The sequence below is a fragment of the Magallana gigas genome, chromosome 3 (genome assembly GCF_963853765.1).
Source record: "Magallana gigas chromosome 3, xbMagGiga1.1, whole genome shotgun sequence".
NCBI lineage: Eukaryota > Metazoa > Mollusca > Bivalvia > Ostreida > Ostreidae > Magallana > Magallana gigas.
Window position 1 is genome coordinate 47,922,502 of NC_088855.1, and position 21,047 is coordinate 47,943,548.

At 33.2% G+C, this 21,047-nt stretch overlaps 2 protein-coding genes across 3 annotated transcripts; one reads left to right on the forward strand and one right to left on the reverse strand.

Annotated features, from left to right (window-relative positions):
- Positions 1 to 812: 812 nt before the first annotated feature.
- On the reverse strand, positions 813 to 9,690 carry LOC105332261 (ubiquitin-conjugating enzyme E2 Q2). Its single transcript, XM_011434802.3, has 9 exons — positions 9,419 to 9,690; positions 7,739 to 7,885; positions 7,032 to 7,171; positions 6,267 to 6,337; positions 4,884 to 4,960; positions 4,638 to 4,715; positions 2,141 to 2,234; positions 1,849 to 1,925; positions 813 to 1,701 (listed from the first exon to the last, which is right to left on the reverse strand). Exons 1-9 carry the CDS (start codon positions 9,581 to 9,583, stop codon positions 1,555 to 1,557), a joined length of 996 nt encoding a protein of 331 aa, XP_011433104.3. The 5' UTR covers positions 9,584 to 9,690; the 3' UTR covers positions 813 to 1,554.
- A 206-nt stretch (positions 9,691 to 9,896) lies between these two features.
- Positions 9,897 to 18,772, forward strand: LOC105332271 (uncharacterized). Of its 2 annotated transcripts, XM_034482993.2 has the most exons (11): positions 9,897 to 9,986; positions 13,686 to 15,035; positions 15,150 to 15,210; positions 15,419 to 15,594; positions 15,723 to 15,837; positions 15,945 to 16,100; positions 16,391 to 16,586; positions 16,787 to 16,914; positions 17,174 to 17,349; positions 18,551 to 18,610; positions 18,690 to 18,772. In XM_034482993.2, the coding sequence occupies exons 1-10, from the start codon at positions 9,926 to 9,928 to the stop codon at positions 18,580 to 18,582; spliced, it is 2,451 nt and encodes an 816-aa protein (XP_034338884.2). In that variant the 5' UTR covers positions 9,897 to 9,925; the 3' UTR covers positions 18,583 to 18,610; positions 18,690 to 18,772. The 2 variants fall into 2 exon arrangements, with proteins under 2 accessions (XP_034338884.2, XP_011433116.3); XM_011434814.4 differs by having other exon boundaries at positions 18,551 to 18,772.
- Positions 18,773 to 21,047: the final 2,275 nt, after the last annotated feature.

Below are 21,047 nucleotides of genomic sequence, written 5' to 3' on the forward strand. Positions count from 1 at the left end.
TGATGTCCGGGAGAACGGAAACGCACCTCGAGTTACTCAACTGAGCAGCTGTTTTTCCAATTATAAATGTACATCTCTCTGTCAAATGTTAATATTTGAATTTTTAAAAATGTCGTAAATCTCCATTCTCTATGTAAAGAGGTTTTTTTTTTTTTACCTAGACAGTTCTTCTAAATTAATGGCCTTTTAAAATGAAATTCTGTTGAGAACGATGAACAAATAAAAATTGTTTTTTTTAAATATTGAAACCTCTGGATGCATTTGAATTTATCGCATAATGCAGGTGTTCTGTAGTTCTGTTGGATTGGACCGAGAAAAATAACCTGGAGGTTTTTGAGATATGGCCCAAAAAATAATGTGTTCTTGACTAAGCTGTAATATCTAGAACACTAAAATATCCTTACATTTTGGAATAATAAATCAGTTTCAATGAATCTGAAAAACTAAAACTGGTGATATCAAATGCGGCCCCCATTACATGAATTGGAATCAATATCAATTTTGAGAATTTGTTTCAGTGCAAAGCCATACAAAGATATATGGAATAAAAAAGAGCCAAGAAACCTTGTAAACCATGGCAAACGCCGCAATGTAAAGCCTTGCAGTAAAACATTATGTGAACTTCGTTTATTTTACAACGATTGACAAAGAAGTCCTACAACTTATATTAATATTTCTCATTGGCACGGATGTTATCGCGTGGGGTCATTGATGTGAGAGGAAGCCGGAGGGCCCGTAATAGTAGATACTTGCAATATAAACACGTAGTACTACAGTCTTCAAATAAAACAAAATATATCAATGAATTCTCATACATACAAAAGAGATAATTTTATTGCTTGAAATTGTTCTTTTCATGTAGTTAGTTATGAAATATACAAAAATAATAGTCTAATATCCAAAGTATTTACAAATTTACATGTGCCCTTTCTTCCCAAATTTAACATTGAAAAAAAAATTGCAAAAATTTATTACATCTTGAATCAAACAATACAAAGGGCTAGTGCAGTGAATAAGATGAATTATCTACAATTTACAATAACATCAATGGATTTTTTAGCTGCTTCAAGATGCTATAAACCTTACAGAAGTCATACAGACTCACACTATATATATATACATCCATCAAAATAGTACAGAATTTTTTAAGGTGGTATGGGGCACCTGCCAATATTAACATGGACGATAGAAAATTATAATCGAAATACTTTAACCTTTTTCAAATTTTCAAATTTTACAATATTTGACCAAAAAATAAATAGAAAAAGTAGAAATTGTAAAATCCCTAATGGGATTCGAACTCATGACATACAGATTAGTAGATCACACTTTCATCCATTGCGCTATGCTGATAGATAACAATTTTGGTGTAGAAAACATTTATAAAATCATACTTTATTTTATTGTTTATTTTGATGGGAAGTATGTCACAATGTGGAGGTGTCCCATACCAGCTTAAGAAATGTCAGTGATAGAAAAACCCTCCATACTGCATGACTGTCCAATCCCTGTCTTTTGTGATACGTTGACTGCAGCACATAATATAACTGGTTCCTAGGACTTGTCCCAGCCATATCTCTGGACCATCCTTTGAAATGCTGCTCGGGCTTCAGACTGGGTGTATGCTGTGTTTGCATTGTTCAGGTCCAGCTGAGCGTTGGGGTCACTAAGAATCTCACATCTGATCTGTACTAAAATGTTCTGTACAAAAAAAAATGCACTGCCTGAGTTACTCCAAAAACAGCATATTCCAATGAAAATAGCAGAGAATTATAAATCCCTTTAATATTAATAAAAAGACAATTGCAATCTATAGACCTATAGTTGAATATTTAAACATGGAATTACTTCTATATCGTTTGTTGGCGTCCATCCAGATTTTGTCAGCATTTCCATACAGATGGAACCTCCAATAGTCACATGACCTAATAGGTACAGAAGACGTAAATACTATTAACGTGTAAATTTCAATTGTTTCAAACAAATATACAATATGCCAAGAAAAATGTTTTCTGATACTAGCATATATTTGTTTTCTACACTACGTTTTACACAGTTTTTATGTGTTAATTTAGTTAAAAAGTTACCCAATGTATGGAGATTAATAAAAAACTTAAACTACTAATGAAAGACAATTTACCTGTAAGAAATTTAAATCGTGGAGTTGTAACCCTCACAAATGGTGGAGACATCGGATAATCTGGTGGAAACATCATCTCTAAGTTAATGCAGGGCTGTAACAGACAGACAACATATCTATCAAACTGTAGTTTTAAAAGTTCTCGGTAATAACAGAAAACAGGGCTGTAATAGACCATCATTAGTTAATACAGGGCTGTAATAGACCATCATTAGTTAATGCAGGGCTGTAACAGACAGATAACATATCTACTTGTAGGTAAGTACCCAGTCATAACAGAGAACAGGGCTGTAATAGACCATCATTAGTTAATACAGGGCTGTAATAGACCATCATTAGTTAATGCAGAGCTGTAACAGACAAACAACATATCTATTTGTAGGTAAGTACCCAGTAATAACAGAGAACAGGGCTGTAATAGACCATCATTAGTTAATACAGGGCTGTAATAGACCATCATTAGTTAATAAGGGCTGTAACAGACAGCAAACACATCTACATATAGCTAAGTACTCGGTAATAAGAGAGAAAAAGGCTGATATAGACCATCATCAGTAAATATAGGGCCGTAATAGACCATCATTAGTTAATACAGGGCTGTAACAGACAGACAACTTATCTACATGTAGGTAAGTATCCGGTCATAACAGAGAACAAGGCTTTAAATGACCATCATTAGTTAATACAGGGCTGTAATAGACCATCATTAGTTAATACAGGGCTGTTATAGACCATCATTAGTTAAAACAGGGCTGTAACAGACAGACAACATATCTACTTGTAGGTAAGTACCCAGTCATAACAGAGAACAGGGCTGTAATAGACTATCATTAGTTAATACAGGGCTGTAATAGACCATCATTAGTTAATGCAGGGCTGTAACAGACAGACAACATATCTACTTGTAGGTAAGTATCCAGTCATAACAGAGAACAGAGCTGTAATAGACCATCATTAGTTAATGCAGGGCTGTAACAGACAGAAAATATATCTATTTGTAGGTAAGTACCCAGTCATAACAAAGAACAGGGCTGTAATAGACCATCATTAGTTAATACAGGGCTGTTATAGACCATCATTAGTTAATGCAGGGCTGTAACAGACAGAAAATATATCTATTTGTAGGTAAGTACCCAGTCATAACAGAGAACAGGGCTGTAATAGACTATCATTAGTTAATACAGGGCTGTAATAGACCATCATTAGTTAAAGCAGGGCTGTAACAGACAGACAACATATCTACTTGTAGGTAAGTACCCAGTCATAACAGAGAACAGGGCTGTAATAGACTATCATTAGTTAATACAGGGCTGTAATAGACCATCATTAGTTAATGCAGGGCTGTAACAGACAGATAACATATCTATTTGTAGGTAAGTATCCGGTCATTGCAGAGAACAAGGCTGTAAAAGACCATCATTAGTTAATACATGGCTGTAACAAGTAGAATAACATGTTCTCTTATAGAACAACATTTTCTAAGTAAAAAGTAATAGAAAGCTGTAACATATAGTATTACAACTGAATGTTATTATGTTCCACACTGTATCAGGCAGCACATGTAATTTCACTGTAGCCATAAATGAATCATGTAACGAAAGGCTGTAATGAACATTAAATCAGTGCTAGATTTTCACAGATCTTGCATCATCTTATTTAATCTTATAGGACAACAACAAACACCAATATACCTAAAGATTTCTCTAGTTTTAAAACGCTGTAACTGACTGTACAACATCCTAAAGTACAGCTGTAACTGACTGTACAACACCCTAAAGTACAGCTGTAACTGACTGTACAACATTCTAAAGTACAGGTGTAACTGACTGTACAACATCCTAAAGTACAGCTGTAACTGACTGTACAACATTCTAAAGTACAGGTGTAACTGACTGTACAACATCCTAAAGTACAGGTGTAACTGACTGTACAACATCCTAAAGTACAGGTGTAACTGACTGTACAACATCTTAAAGTACAGCTGTAACTGACTATACAACATCCTAAAGTACATGTCTGTATTAGAGAGAAAAATTCTCTAGAGACAACATGCATACATGTATCTAGGTACAACATGTCAAGTTCTGTACTAGAAAGAAACAACATACATGTATTTATATATTTATGATTATGCGTATCAGAAAGAACAACATTTCAAGATTCATACAAGGCTATGGCACAGTGCCTCATCTTAGTACAATAACAGCAAGAACAATGTATGTTGGTTGGTACAGGCCTCATACAGACAGATTTGTATCACCTTATTAATATGAAGCAAAAATACAAAATAATAGAGAACATTTCTGACACAAGCTATCAATGCTTAAAAAACACTCAGAAATTTTTTTTTATGCCTGGTACTCTAATTATTTAAAAAGAAATGAGAGAGGAAGTTCTTTACTGTTAAACCACAATATCAACATAAATAAAGTTTAACATTAATTATGTGGAAAATTATATCCATTATTTATCATAACATGATAAATCCTAAATTTACCTCTGTGTTATGTCTCTTTGCAAATGTTTCAAGATCTTTTGAGAGTTTTGATTCTGGAATGTCTATAAGTTTTATATCCTGCAAGAAAAAAAAGTATTTTATAAATAATATTACACTTCTGCTATGTAGCAATGGTTCATATTCCCTGGTAATAAAGTTACTTCAATATTTCCCCAATATTATACAACTTCTTATATATCTACTAAAGTCATTAATGGTGGAAATAATTATGGTCTCATAACATACCCAGAGAAATAAATTATCATTTCTAGGTCCTCCATCTAATCCAAACTTTTTCCCATCTTTTCTGAATGCTTTCAAATCTGCAATAAGTCACACCAAATTGTAACATTATTGGTTATATATTTAGAATTAATGGACATATCTTGCATGTTATGAAAGTATACATGTATAGTATGGTTATTTAAGCACTAAACTCTTTTGTGTTGAAGGTACGTGTTCATCATACAAGAACATATATTAAAATGAGTACCGGGTACATTCGTACTTGTATTTTAATTCTTTTGATGACTGATGCTACTGTAGTGTGTATATACATATATGAAGAATCTCTAATTACGTCTGCAACATTTTATGCTGCTTTATTGATGTCTGTAGTAACGAGATTTGTTAAAAAAAATAAAATATCCACAGGACCTATGCCTTGAACTTCCAAAAAACATATCCAATTAACAAAAATTCTAACACAAGTGAATTAATAAGGAATCAAATGTGATTATTTGATTGAAAAAAAACAAAACATCAGTGTCTAGGGCTATCAGGTTATTTATCTTTTATAAGGTTTGAATTTGATTGTCTTGATAAAGAATCTAAGGGCCCTAAGTGTTTGTAACACAATGTTTTTCTTTCACTAATAATTATTACCACAATTTTAAAATATACATGAAATGGATGTCATATTGAATTATCATGTCCCTACCATTAATGATCAAGGCAAGAGAAGACCAATGTGCATTGATAAACTGCTTAATAAAACTCAGAAATAGCACACACTGATAGAGCAACTAACGGTTTGAAAAACTACTTTGTAATTCCCTCGAACACTATTTCTATATTCAATGATACTAGCGTTTGTAACAAACACTGATAAAATTCATATAAGGCTAAGGGAAAAAATATAAGGAAATTAATGCAATGGCCAATTAACACTGGTGATAAGTTTTCAAATACTGAAAGAAATATCTTATGAAAGTATTTCTCCATATATAGGTTTGGTGGCCCAAGTTCACACATAAGAATGCAATTTACTCTTGTATACAAATATCTGTTCGAAAGAAAACCATATACATGTAGCATATCTTTCTTTTGTTAGTTTTGTAAATAGAAATGATTTTTTGTTGCATCACAATTTATCTATAAATGATTGTAAAGTTTTCTACATTTACAAATAGGGAAATTCATTAAAAGCATTTTTTCCTTTCTAGGATACTCAGAAATTTGTTGCTGTATTTACTGTATAATTTGGTATGGAAGTAAAGTAAACATTGCAGCTAGAAAGCAGCATACACTATGCATAACCAAATATGAGGATTAACAGGCACAACTAATGAAATACGTAATTTTCTGTAAAAGATTTTTTATCTTTAATCAATAAGTTTATGCACCTACCTTTCATTAATCGTTGGACAGCAACACTACTTGAATCAGATCCAAAAAAGTTTCCTCCTTCATCATCGTCTCTATTTTATAAGAACAAAAGTAAACCAAGTCAATCCTATGAATAATTTTAAGTTAACTTTATAATACATGTATATAGGTGTGCAGATGCAATTGGAAGCAAAGGCTTAATTATTTATTCTTTTTGATTTTGTGGTCGCTGGATCGACTCCACTAAGTAGTACTGTAACAAAAATTTCACTTAAATTGAAACATGAACAGAATAGAGAGGTTAAGTTACATGTATCTATTCTTCTGGGGTTTTTTTTAAAATTATCTTGTTTAATTCAGTCTGAGTATGAGCATACCCAATATAAACAGATCTCTTCATTAACACTATACATGTACTCTATTTACACTTAGATCCATTGCATTTTGCTTGAACTTATCACGGTTCAGAGTATCAACTACTGTTATATACACAGAGTTTCCCGAATTTATGACAAATCAGTTGTTACAGACAACATTATAAAATCAGTACAGTGTATCCAGGTTTCGAAAATCATATTGCAACAGCTAGGTACCTGAAGCTATTTTTAGTAACAGGTACTTTCCTTCCAAGCACAGGTGTAGGCAAAATAAAGGGAAAAGGTGCTGTATCTCTTTGTTCACTTTTCTTTTAAGGATTTGATTTGAGAAGTGAACTAGGGCCTAAGGGGGCCAACCCCTAAATTCATAACTGTATTAATGCACCATATAAATATCGATTTAACCTACTCCTCATCTTCTTTTGTCTTTGGTCCTCTTTCTGTAGTTTCGCCCTCTATATCATCATCATCATCTTGATCGTAGTAGTCATCAAAATCTCCATCCTCAGAGATACCATCATCTGAGTTGTTTTCGTTGTCATCACCTGACTGTAGAAGATTCAAAAGAAATTTAGGAACAGGAAATCCCACAAATGTTGGGTAAAAATGGTAATAGATTACGTAATTCAAATTTTTCTATAAATGCAAGCACTAGAGGAGAAAAAATAAAATTTGGTCTGATAGAAGCTTTGAATCTTAAAGATAATACCACTTTTTTTTAACAATGATGCATTGAAAGAAATATTTATTAATGGAACGTAAATATAAGTTACCATGAAAGCCTTTAATTTTAAATTCCAACTTACCTTTTTTCAAGAATTATGCAAGGAAATGACATTTACCAATAATGGCTGTTAATATTACACAGTTACTGACTAGGTATGAGGGCAGCATATGATTTGGACCTGAAGGCTGATTTTTTGCTCAAGGGCAAAGGCCGAGGGCAACATTACTGTCTAAGGTACGTCCAACAAATTATATGTTGCCTGAATCCATGTCTATAACTGGTGACTATTGTGTAACATGAACTAGTATTTACGTGGTCTGTTCAAAATATAGTTAATATATAACAACTACCACAAAACAATTCAATATATTCATAGCAGCTGTTATTACCTTAATACAACCTGCCTTTACTTTGTCCAAAATCTTTGCCTTTACATTATCTAAAATCTCTGTAACAGTTCTTTTTCTTGAGCTTGCCAAAAAATCTTGAATATCTTGAAGCAAGGGTAGAATTTTTTCACTCTCACTCCATACCAACTGGAAAAATAGAGAAAAGAAACAAATACATGTACTATATTTATGTAATGGTACTCTTGTAATAATATTATGATTTGGTTTTTTTTTTATCTATACAGTTTAATAATCGTTCTTCATTTGAAATAATACACTCAGACACTACATCTGAATTAATTTCTAAAGAGAAAAAGATAATCATCAAAGACACCAAAATGTCCAAATTTAGTAATAGGATTATACACTGAATTTTATGACCGGTATCTTAGTATCCAGCTTATCATAGCAATTTTAGGGATTTACAGTTATTTCTCTCCTGTAAAGACAACTCTTGGCTGAATTAAATTTGGGAGGATTCAATGCTTAGATATTAAAATAATTAAAGGTTATTTGCTTTATAATTATTATTAATTTTTTTGGTAATTTAGCTCAATTTGTACTATGCAGATGCAGATCTGTACCTCACTGGTCTTAAAAGAATTTGGATAGAAAACCAGGGAGCTACAGTGCCACCCATCGCAGTGTATAACATCCAATGTGCTTCCTGCATTACAGACTTAATGCATGGTTCCACTCTAATGATCAGTAAGTTCCACTTCATTGCCCATATGGTGCATGTGTATTACACTGATGCCTGCAGGGGTCTTTTTGAATGGAAAGTATTAACTGATTAATCATAGGACCAAGCAATGTTTATTTTACATCAGTCCATTCAGGTCAACTTTATGACATTCATTTTCATATGATACATGTATATCACAGGCCCACTGGTCCCAGGTAGCAATATTCCACCTGGTGTTCTTTTTCATATTTTTTGAAGTTGTGTTAGTAATCATAATCACACATCATCTATTTCAGCAATGTCTATGAAAGAAAACTTTTTCTCTGCCATTTTTGCTATCACTTAAAATTTTAACCAGAGTGAATGTATTTGTTTATGTAATTACAGTCCCTACCAATCAAACCCTGATAAGTTTTATTATTCAACCAAGAAAGAAAGACCATGCAACAAAATGATTGTTACACTGTTGCCTTGGGCACACATAGAGCACCCTCATCATGCAGTGTATAACAACCTCACTTGTACATTCATTTAGTTGTGGAAGTAGTGAAAGAATAAATTAGGAAACAGTAATATTTTAAAATATACCGAAATGAATCGAAAAACAGCACCTGTTTTAGCGCATAGTAAAAATACACTTTTTTAAATGGATGGCACTGAATCTCTCTGGTCACCCATCCAAAAATGTTCAGACCAGTAAGCTACAGAGATACATATATGAAGAATGAATTTGTAAGCCAAAGGACCAGTAACTTGATAATAAACTTTTGTTTCTAATAGCATTCTTGTGTTTTCAGGAGACATTTCCATGTGATAATACCTTCTTTCCAACTACAGTAATGCTTAAAGTCTTAAACAGCTGTTCCTGTTCAGCTTGATTAATAACCATGACCCCCCCCCCCTTTACACAAACTTTTTACTCATTTTCTGCTTTCACCATGCCTTTACCATGTTTACGTGGTTTAACAATGCCTTTACGATAACCCCATATTTACCCAACTTTCATTGTCGTCTGCTGGTACAGTAATAGACAACAATATGTCAGTATTTGATATTCTCAAATTCAACTTTCGTTCTTTTTCATCCAAGGATTCAACACAAAAGTCTCTCTCTCCATCTGCCCATTTTGTCATTAATTCGCACTGTTCCTCATAATTCATGTCGAGTCCTCTGTATTCTTGATATTTCACAACATTACTTATATTTTCACGAAACAACGACACAAACAAAGGGAGGCCGGAGGGCAAGCAACGAAAACGAAAGTAGCGTTCTGTCTAAAAACAGGAAAGAGAAAATTATAAAAAGTCACATTTTACTTTAAAAATAAAATAAAATTGCAAATACCAATAAAAGCTTACAATTTTTATCAAAACAATAAAATGGATCAACTGGTTTATTTCATCACATAATTTCTTATGATTATGGAGATTATTAGTTTAATTTAGAAAGATTTCAGGCGAATACTTTATTGGACGCGTTGTTTCATTCGGAACGCGACGAATATGTCAACTGATGTCGAGAAAACCAGACAAAATTTAATCCGTAAAATTAATGATTTGAAAGGTAACTATAGTTAATATTAAGTGTGGTTTTGTATCGAGATCAAAACGTTAATAATTTGAAATACTGTATGGTATCAGGTATGTCATAATAAGAATTTAAGAGTCTGAGTGAGTTAAGCATGTAACCAGCTGGCATAGTATTGATATAGCAGCTGTATAGTTTACCTACCTACGTTTACCTACGTTCATTATGAACGCAGGAGCTGCTGCTCCTCTATGTTCATCTCGGTAGTCTCATAATCATCAGACTGTGTGATAGCCTGGTCATTTCCTTTAAATGTTCCATAATCAACAGTGTAGTCATATTTCATTGGATGGTTTTCGAATATATATCTAGTCTGTTTTCGAATGTCTTGACTTTGGTGGCAGATACAACATGCTCAGGAAGGCTGTTCCATGTGTCAGCTACCCGGTTAGTGAAGAAGTATTTCCGAACATCTAGTTTACATCTCTGCTTTGCCACTTTCATATTATGTCCCCTGGTGTTACTTGTATTCAAGATAAACATTCCTTTTGTTGTTCTGTTATCATATATTCCAGCTATTATTTTATATGCTTCTATCATATCTCCACGTAAACATCTAAATTTAAGTGTTGGTAATTTCAGTATTTCCAGTCTTTTCTGATAACTTTTCTCTGACAGATGAGGTAGCATTTTTGTGGCTCTTCTTTGTACATTCTCAATAGATTCAGTGTCTTTACATTTATAGAGGTTCCATATACTGTTTGCATATTCTAGATGAGGTCTCACTAATGCCTTGAATAATAAACAGAATGATTTATAATCTAGTGAGCAGAATGTTTGTCGGATAATGCCAACTATTTGCCTTGTTAATCTGTGTTTGAATATGTTTATCAAAACATAAGTGACTATCAATGTTGACCCCAATATCCTTTTCTGATTCCACTGATTCTAGAGTTGTTGTGGTTCCATCATACTTCTTCATGATGTATCTGTAGTTGTCTTTTTCTTTCCATTTGTTGTGAACCTTCAGCACCTTGCATTTGTCTGGGTGGAATCGTAACATCCATTCAGTACTCCAGTCAAAAAGATTGTTCAAGTCATGTTGTAAGGTTTCAACGTCATTTTCAGTTCTAATGTCACTAAACAGTTTGGTGTCATCAGCAAATAGAAACACTTCTGATTTTACGCATTCAGGTAAGTCATTGATAAAAATGACGAATAAGATAGGACCTAGGACGGCATGTCATTAAGCTTATACCATATTGCTTTAGTTTCAACAAAAGGCGCCTGTGGGGGACTTTATCAAATGCTTTCATAAAGTCCATGTATATGGAGTGAACAGTCCCTCCTTTATCTAGGATTTGTGTCCATCTGTCAAGAACCTTTAAAAGTTGTAATGAGGTGGATCTGCCTCCAATAAATCCAAACTATTTGTCGCTGAATAGATTTTGAGTGTTCATGTGTTCTATCTTCTTCCGGATTAGTTTCTCCATAACCTTGCATAGAACACTGGTGAGACTAACTGGTCGGTAATTGGACGGTGAAGTTTTGTCTCCTTTTTTGAATAATGCTGATATCTGACCAATTTTCCATTGATGTGGCACAATTCTGCTACTAAAACTTTCGTTGAAAATCAGGCAAAGCGGGGCATCAATAACATCTGCCAATTCAAACAACACTTTCGGATGTACTTGGTCCGGACCAGGTGATTTGGTCGTGTTTAGTTCTTTCAATATCTTATTTATGTCTTCTTTGGTGATGGGCGCATCAGATGATGTTTCATTACAGTAACTCTTTCCAGAATCAACTGGGTTTTCTGTTTCTGATGTGAATACACTGCTGAAGAATTCTGCAAGAATTTCTGCTTTCTCAGAGTCTGTTGTAGCAACGAAGGGAGTTCCGTCGACTTCAGTGTGTAGCTCTGATATGCCAGATACGGATTTGCGTTTTGAGTTCACATATTTCCAAAAGTTTTTACAGTTAGTACAGGTTCAGCTTCAATCTCCAAAATGGATTATAATGGCCCATTGGGGATATATTATCCAAAACTGGATATAAAATTGCAGAATAAAATATATTTTTTTGTTCAAATATTGTAAAACTGCATTAAGGTAGTCCTATATTCTGCACTAAATGGACTCAATTATTAAAAGCTTAGCTTTAAATGATATGTATACCTTCTACCAATACATATACATTAAAAAAAGATATGTTAACTTGTGTGGTTTTTTATCACCTAAATGACCTTTCAAACAGGTGTACCCCTTTGCGAAATTACTGATAATGATGAAATTTGCCAGACATCCATTTTTCCTAAAAAATAATAACCAATTTCAATGAGATTAGAACTAGATATAGTATAAACTTTTATTTAAACCATATCACATCAAGATTTCTGCACAAATTGTAAGTATGCTTTATGGGCCTGACATATCAAAATAGAATGCAAAAAAAATGTGATGCATTATCATCTTTCACTTCGAAAAATTCACAGGAACAAAAACAGATTCCTTACGGAGATTTATAATGGGGAATGTTTACATACTTCTCCATTCGAAATACTCTCGGAATACATCGCACAATTTTTTAATGTTATCATCCTGGCTTGCTGCAATGCAAAATCCCCTAACAGGGACGTTGCGATTGAGAAATCTTGGAAAATTTTTATACTTTTGAATAAACATCATTTGAACCCTGAGGTTTTATAAATATCAAGCAATTAAGCTAAATCTGAATTCAGGATATCTTGGGACAGACTATAGTCATATTTGACTATATTATGGACTCAAACCTAAATTCATGGTGTTTGATATATAGATCAAATCTTGGCGTTGGCGAATTACTTTTCATTCACACTATAAGCTCTATAGTCTGTTCCAAGATATTTATGCTGCACATTTGGACGATTTTTAATAAAAATACACATACCTGTGTAAGAAGTGCAATTGAATTTATGAAAGGGAAAATTACCAAGATAACTTCATTCACACATTATCATTATTTCCGCCTAAAAATTCACAGGAATGAAAACAGATTTCCTACGTGAATTTATAATGAGGAATGTTGACACCTTTTCTCCATTCTGATGTTACTCGGAATACCTCGCATGATTTTTTAACATTATCATCTGGGTACCTTCATCTCTTTAGCAATGAAAAATCCCAGTAGACTTTTTATTTTTAGCCGTGTATTGAAAGCTGACAAGCTAGAGGAGGCATTTTAAAGCGGAAATCTTGGTGTGGTTTTTTTTCATACTATTGAATGAACATCTTCTGAACCAAGAGATATTTGTAAATTTTGAATAATTTAAGAAAATATGCGACAAAAATATCATGGGACAGACTATAAACCAAGTAGACTATGAAGAAAAATTCCGAAAAAATCACATTTTACTACAATTGTCTGCTTAGATCTGTCAACAATGTTGAATATCATTTAAACATTAATTAATTAAGCTACTGATTTAAGTAATTTTTATATTGTGACCTGAGTTATTAGCTACGTGTTTACAAGCCTTCGAAGAACATTTCTGCTTTTTGTATTTAAAAGGGTAATGCCTTTACGGTTTACCGTAATGATGTATTTAATACATGTATTTGACAAATGTGATTGTACATGAAAAGAGGGACCTTTTTCAGCATAATTGATTTTACAAGAAACAGAATGTACTGTAAAAATACATTGTACATGTACTGGTAGTTGAACTAAAGAAATTAATTTTTGAAATTTTTATAGCTATAATTGAGAATGCATCCAAGGAGAAGTCAAGAACTAATTTTTCTGATGGCACCATCTACACCCAGAAAGTCACTAAATCTGGCACACAGTCACCAGAAAACCAAAGCAATTCATTCAGAAGCAATAACAAAGGGCCCAATTGTAAGGGAGAGTGTAAAGAAATAAGGGAAGTTCCATTGAATATTCAGAATCAAAAATTTAAGTGCATGCGCAATCCAGTGAGTATTAAAAATGGTCAGAGAGAGTCATTCAGAGACAAAGACCTTCACTATATTGAAGCAAGTGAACAAAGGACAGAAAAAGAGGCACTGAAGAACAGGTTGAAGGAGACTGAAGAAAATATCAAAAAGCTGAAAATGTGCATTGCTGAGAAAAGAGCTGTACAGAAGGAAAAAATCAAAATTCTCGATTCCAAATGTGTATCCAAAATTGTTGTAGATAACAATATGCACAAAGGAAAATTACCATCAAATAAAAATGGTCCATCAAAAATAGAGTTCAAATCAGCCACACCTATTTCAGACCTCATTTCTTCCAATATGCAAAGACTGGGTAAAAGGGAGAACACTCTTGACTCAGTTGATGACAGGGACTATAGCAACCCTGAATCTTCCAAAGTACAGCATGTTTATAAACCTCATTGGCAGCAATCTAAACCTCAGTGGAAGCAAACTAATACTCAATGGCAGCAACCTAAACCTCATTGGCAGCAACCTAAACCTCACTGGCAGAAACCTGAAACTCAGTGGCAATCTACAAGTTTTCTAAAGGTCAAGTCAGTAACTCCTATATCAGACCTCATTACAAAGAATTTACAACAACAGACAGGAAAACAATTTGAGATGAAGCAGTCATTTACTAAAAGTTATCCTGGGGAAAGGCATGATCTCTCAGATAAAGAACTATTCAAAGCCAAAACCAGTGCGTCTTTTAAGAAAAGTCCAAAGAGGTTGACTATCAAAACTATTACTCCTATCAGTGATCAGATATCCAGGAATCTTGCCAAGAAGACATCCTTAAAGTATCCTAAATTCCCCAAAGACAAAAAATGGTCTAAAAAGAGTGCATCAGTTAGGTCCAGTGCAATATCATCTAGTCAATACAGCTGGAATTTGAAACCAAAACCAGACAGTCAATATAGATGGCATTCCAAATCACAAAAAGCTGCAAATGTCATAAAATCAAAATACAAAATTTCATACAGTATAAATAAAAATAATTTCTGGAAATCGAAGCCAGCACATAGCCCCGGAAATGTATGGAAAAATTATCTTGGATTTCACAAAGCAATGTCAAAGCATGAAAAATATTCAACCCGTTTCAATTACACTACATGGAAAAGTGGAGGTTTGTTTTTCTAATTATTTTATCAAATTTCTGAGCTCTTTGAAGAATTCAAAAAATAAATGTATGGTATGTTAACAACTATTTAATATATATGGACAATTTCTTTCTAATTAGCAACAGCATGGAGGGGATACAGACATAAATCAAAAATCAACTCATCAACTAGGAAATCAAGGTAAAAACTAGCAGTGCAGATTTAGTGAACTAAGTGTCATTAGAACTAAAAACTTATGTGTGCATACAGGTTTGATCTCTCAAAGTTTTAATCATACTGTAATATAATGCAATAAATTATGGGCATTATTAAAAACAATATAAAAAGTTCAATTGTTTTCCCTATTATTAATTGGCACACCTGTTTAGTGTTGCCTTCTCTGTCGCAGGTATCAGCTTGACAAGCGAGTGAAGGTGCCCTCGGTGAGGACTGGCCAGGTGACCCGTGCCATGGCCTCCGTCCTTCAGGGTCAGTGTCTAGTGATGATAGACGGCCGAGTGTACAGAACCAGTCAGTCTCAACTAGCTGGGGGACATACCTCATCCCCAGGCCAAGCCAGAAAAGGTATACACTGAATTTTAAATTGGTCTCTTAGTCTTCAGAAACTATATGGTGTAGAGATCTTGACTAATTTTTGTATTGTCCAAATTTATATCTATCTATCAATTATTGTGTCATTTTTTATATTTCAGTCTCTGCAACAAGAAGGTCACTTTCTCTTGCTCCATTTGCAAACAGAAAATGGAAGTCCCAGTTTCTTACAAAGTCTGCCAATTCCCAAGTAGCTAATGCAAGAATACTGGCAAGGTAACCGTGATCTCTAGCACTGATATTGTTACTTTGTTGTAATTTGATTCATTGATGAAAATTTTTCATTTGAAATTTTCTTACATCTATTCATCTATTCTTTGCAGCCGAGTCTTACAGAGAAGTATTCATACAGTAGCCACAAAATCAAAGAAAAAGAGAGCGGAGCAATATTGCATGTTTTACAACAGGTTTGGTAAATGCAATCGAGGAGATAAGTGTAAATATAGACATGACCCTGAAAAAGTGGCAGTATGTACAAGGTAACTTTTGATAATCATTATGCAAACTACTTGCGTTTATGTTTTATGATGTATGTACATGTGTGATGAATTTGCTGAATAAATTTAGTGCAGTATGGCAGCAGTACTGTTTAAAGCCTCTTTCAAAAAGTTATAAGTGGTACTAGATATCATATAATGTTTTAAAATGGATTTACATTTGTTCTGCTTTGTTTATTGGTACATTAACAAATATATATCTAAGACTTTATACGGAATTCTTACAGCTATGTGTTTGTTGATAATGTAAACTCTATGTGTTTCCGCTCCAGGTTTCTGCGTGGAACATGCTCCATTGTTGACTGCCCATTTTCTCACAAAGTGGACAAGGAGAAAATGCCTGTCTGCTCATATTTCTTGAGAGGTGTCTGTAGCAGAGAGAACTGCCCGTACCTTCATGTTAAGGTCAACAAAAATGCTAAAGTTTGTCAGGATTTCCTACAGGGTTTTTGTTCAAAGGGGGCAAAGGTACAGTGTGATATGGTATGGTATGCATGCACGCGATATTAATAATGGATTAAAAATGTATCCATTTCAATGTTTGACATTTTATGTTCAAATGAAAATCCATGTAAAGGTGTTGATTCAATACATGTAGTTTAAATTTACTAGTATGTATTTAAAAAGAAGAAAATACAAATTGACCAATATGAAATGTATAATTCCAGTGCACAAAGAGCCATACATTAGTTTGCCAAATGTTTGCTGCCACTGGATCTTGTCCAGCTGGAGCTAAGTGTAAACTCCAGCACCGCAAACAGAAAACTAGGAAAAGGAAATCTGAGGCCATTGCCAGGTATACATGTACCCCAGTAAAACTAGGACTGTTATTGTCCATGCCAAATATGGGATTTATTTGGTCAAATATTCTTTTTTATCTTAATTTTTATCTCTCTCTCTCTCTCTCTCTCTCTCTCTCTCTCTCTCTCTCTCGTCTAGGGTAGAAGATAAATCATCTACAATAATCTTCGAAATCTATATTGCTATATGTTTTTAAAAAAAAGTATGCAGGTACTTCAATGAATTTGTTTATTAGATATTATATTTTTTTACAGTAGTTCAGTGGTGGAAGAACTGCTTGATGAACAAGAACCAGACTCGGAAAACTTAACTGTACCTGTGAAAGCCAAGAAACTACCAGCCTTTATTTCTATCAACAAGCCAACAAGAGGGGACCAAAATGTTGATGCTAGCATGCAAATGACCATAGAAAATTCAGGACAAACCAAAAGTAAATTATTTCGTTAAAAAAATGAGTACAGCATTTTATTTAATTTTTTTTTACAGTATATGAATACTGTAGGAAGAAATATGTATATTATACAAGGTCAATTTAATTATTTCTACCTTATGTATATTAAATACATTTACCTTCTCAATTTCGTTTGAAGTCGTCTCAAAAGAAACTAATTTTTACAATTTGTCCTATGGAAATTGGTTGGAAAAGCATCTAAATTACACATTTTTGACTGGGTTTTCCAAGGAAAAATCCGGATATTAAAAAGGTGAAAATGGTGGGCGGGCGGGCAGCTGCCAAAAGGATACCCTCATTGTACAGATAACTCCTCCTACAGTTTTCAAGATAGGAAGTTGTTCCTTTGCAGATCAATTGTACATATATCAGAGGTGTGCATATTGCTAGGATTTTGATTTCTGATTATTTATGAAAAAAATACCAGCTTTTGAACTTAGTCATTTTTTGGCAAAATATTGCATATAGGGTACACTTATTGTTCGGATAACTCCTCCTACAGTTTTCAAGATAGGAAGTTGTTCTTTTGCAGATCAATTGTATATATATCAGAGGTGTGCAGGATTTTGATTTCTGATAATTTATGAAAAAAATACTAGCTTTTGTACCTAGTCATTTTTTGGCAAAATATTGCATATAGGGTACTCCATTTCACTGGATACGGTTGGTAGTGTTTATCAATTCAGGGTTGACATGGATTTTGGATACAGTCCACATAAAAGAAAACCAGGTTTGCTGTCACATTGACAGCTTTTCACTTGTTTGTATTTTCACTCTACAGGTTTCTCTAATTAAAACCATTCCCCTTCTTCTTACACTCATGAGTGTTTTAATCAGACTGCAGATTTTTTTCCTTTTCAATGTATGAAAACTATTGTTAAAAGTAACCAGCTGGTGATATTTAAAAGATACTGACTTCCTGTCCAGGGGTTGTATCAAAGTATATTTCAGTGCTTAATCCCTTTTGAATTGGCATACTGTGGTACATGTATACATATTGGTGTAGAAAAATTGATTTAAAGAAATGTGTACAATTTAGATATTTGATGCACTGTTGGTTATATTAAAGAAAGTAATTGCATCACACCACAAAGTGCATGAAAATAAAAAACTATACAAAGTCGTGTGCACTCAAATGTACTCAGCCTTGTTCATTGTGTAATTCTTTTTTTTCTTTTAGAGCTAAAGATAAAACCTGAGTTTTTATCCTGATGTCCAGTCTGAGAGTAAAATTTGTACAGTAAGTAATCAATTTGTGTATGATCTTGTTGTTTAAATCAAGAAAGAGAAATTTCATTGTTGTTTTATTGGAGTTTTAGGTGTGAAAGACCCCATATCAGATGCCTGTGATTTTAAAATATGTATAGATGAAATAAAGAACCCAATAAAAGAAACAAGTTGATTTAATGTTTGTTTGTTTTTATTTTATCTAAGGGAAGTTTACCAGTATTTAAGGGCATTTTTTGGTGAACAAATAAAAAACATGTAAGTGTTAATTATCTGACATACAATTTCTGAAGTAGGTTTGTGTTCAGGAAGCATAGGCTACTAGCAAATTATTTTGTCACTCTATGGTGCAATATGTTTATGAAATATGACAATTTATAATACATGTAAATGGGTCACATGGTTATTTGTTTATCCCCCCCCCCCTCCCCCAATATTTTAAAGGTAAAGGTCGAGAAATTTTTGAAAACTTTTTTGTAATTTTTTTTTTCATGTGTTATTTGGTATACAGATCAATAAATAATGCATTTAATATTGCAGTTGTTCTTGGTGTTATATTTAAACTTACCTATATGAGCCACGTTGGCCACATTGTTGGCAAAAAATAGTGTGACAAAATATGTTTTGGGTAGTGTTTCTAAAAATTCAAGAACGTCAAACGAAATGTTGCTTTGATAACTCCACATTCAATATTATTGTGATTACGTAAACAGTAAATTCTTTCTTTGGGTATATGAGGCACTACCGTAGTGACATTGCAGAAAAAATACATCATGGTGTTTTCGTTGTGCAGTCCGTGAAAACTCGCCAAATCTAGTACCCCACAGACTCTACCCTTTATGGCGGTAGACGTCTCGCATTATACATGTATAATGTAAGGCAATGATTCAGTTTTATTAATTTACTTGAACACAAGGAATAGCTGGTACGACCGCTGTGAACTACAATAATACTGTAGTTCAATCCATTCGATAATACGTAAACAATTTAACACCCCCTCCCCGCACACACATTATAGACACTCTGGTTGTGAGATATCATGACACAAAATAAAGATTACTTCAAAATTATATATTTCTTTAAAGAATGTCTTAATAAAACCAATGAAAATGCTTCTTAAATTTTTTTAAACGCTTTTACAGCCTCAGTTACAAATTAAATTTGAGTAATGAATACGTAGCATGTTTTTCCAGAGACATAAATAACATGTTATTTATGTCTCTGGTTTTTCTAATGATTTTTTTTTGTATATGCATCGATATCAAGATTGAAACATGCTATATATTTTTGTTTCAATGTACATAAATAAAACCAATTATAATCAAATTAAGTTGTGTCTAGTCTTTGCATGAGCATTTTGTATGGAACATTCTTCTGGGTCCTAGCCCATGATAATTTAATTATTACCATAACATCAAAAGCGTCTTGGATGCACAAATATTACTGCTTTCAAACTCCTTTTCGCTCGTGAATGCGCAACAGCAAGAACACAGTATAAACGGTAAATAAGCAACACAGTCAGCGGTTAGCAGTTGGCAGCTGACAGTTTGGCTATCGTATTCCAGTATGTAGAACTCTTTTTTATCTATTAATCAATTATTTATTTATTTTGGCAAATTCAAAAGTAGTGTCACTTCGCTGATAAATCTAACTAATATTAAAAATTATAGTTGTTGAAAGTGTACTGCAACTGATTTTTTTGCAAATATAACGCATTTAATTTTGGAAAGTTTTTTCCTGTACCTATTTCCTGTGCAGTCTTATAGATGACCAGGAAGGTTTGAACTACGGGAATCGGGAATTTTATCAGTTTAATTAAATTTAAAAGAGATCAACTGAGAAACAGGCAAAATTCCAAGCAGTAGGAGATCGCTGACCTACATTTTTTTCTGTTCATCTGTAAGCTTATTGACTTCTTAATATTACAATTTAATTAGAGTAAAAAATCTATTGCAGAATTTTTAAAATATCAATTTTTATACCACACCCCAGAAAATTCCCATTACTTTCTATTATATCTGAGAATTTTCGTACCCAAACTTTGAAACGCCCCCAGTAAAATAAGGAAGTCGATTATCATGTACTTTTTTTATTGATTTTCACTCACCATTAACTGATCAACATTATATAAAAATTTGAATAAAAAATCTATTGTAGAAATGAATTGGGTCCGCCTTCCTTAAACTAAAAAAAAAAGAAATTTAAATCTGCCGCCTCTAGCTTACAGGGTCTAGGGTCGATTTAAAAAAAATATTTTTCTACTTCCTGCAAACATGAAAAATTAAACACAATATTTCTTGATTAATTACTTTTGATTGAATTTTGTATAATCATTATGAACATGCAAACAAAAGAAATGAAGAACTTTATTGTTTATAAATATTTTTGTAATTTTCCGCAACGAAGGTTCGCACATGTTACCTTGCCATGGCCTAGGGTGTGCCATGACC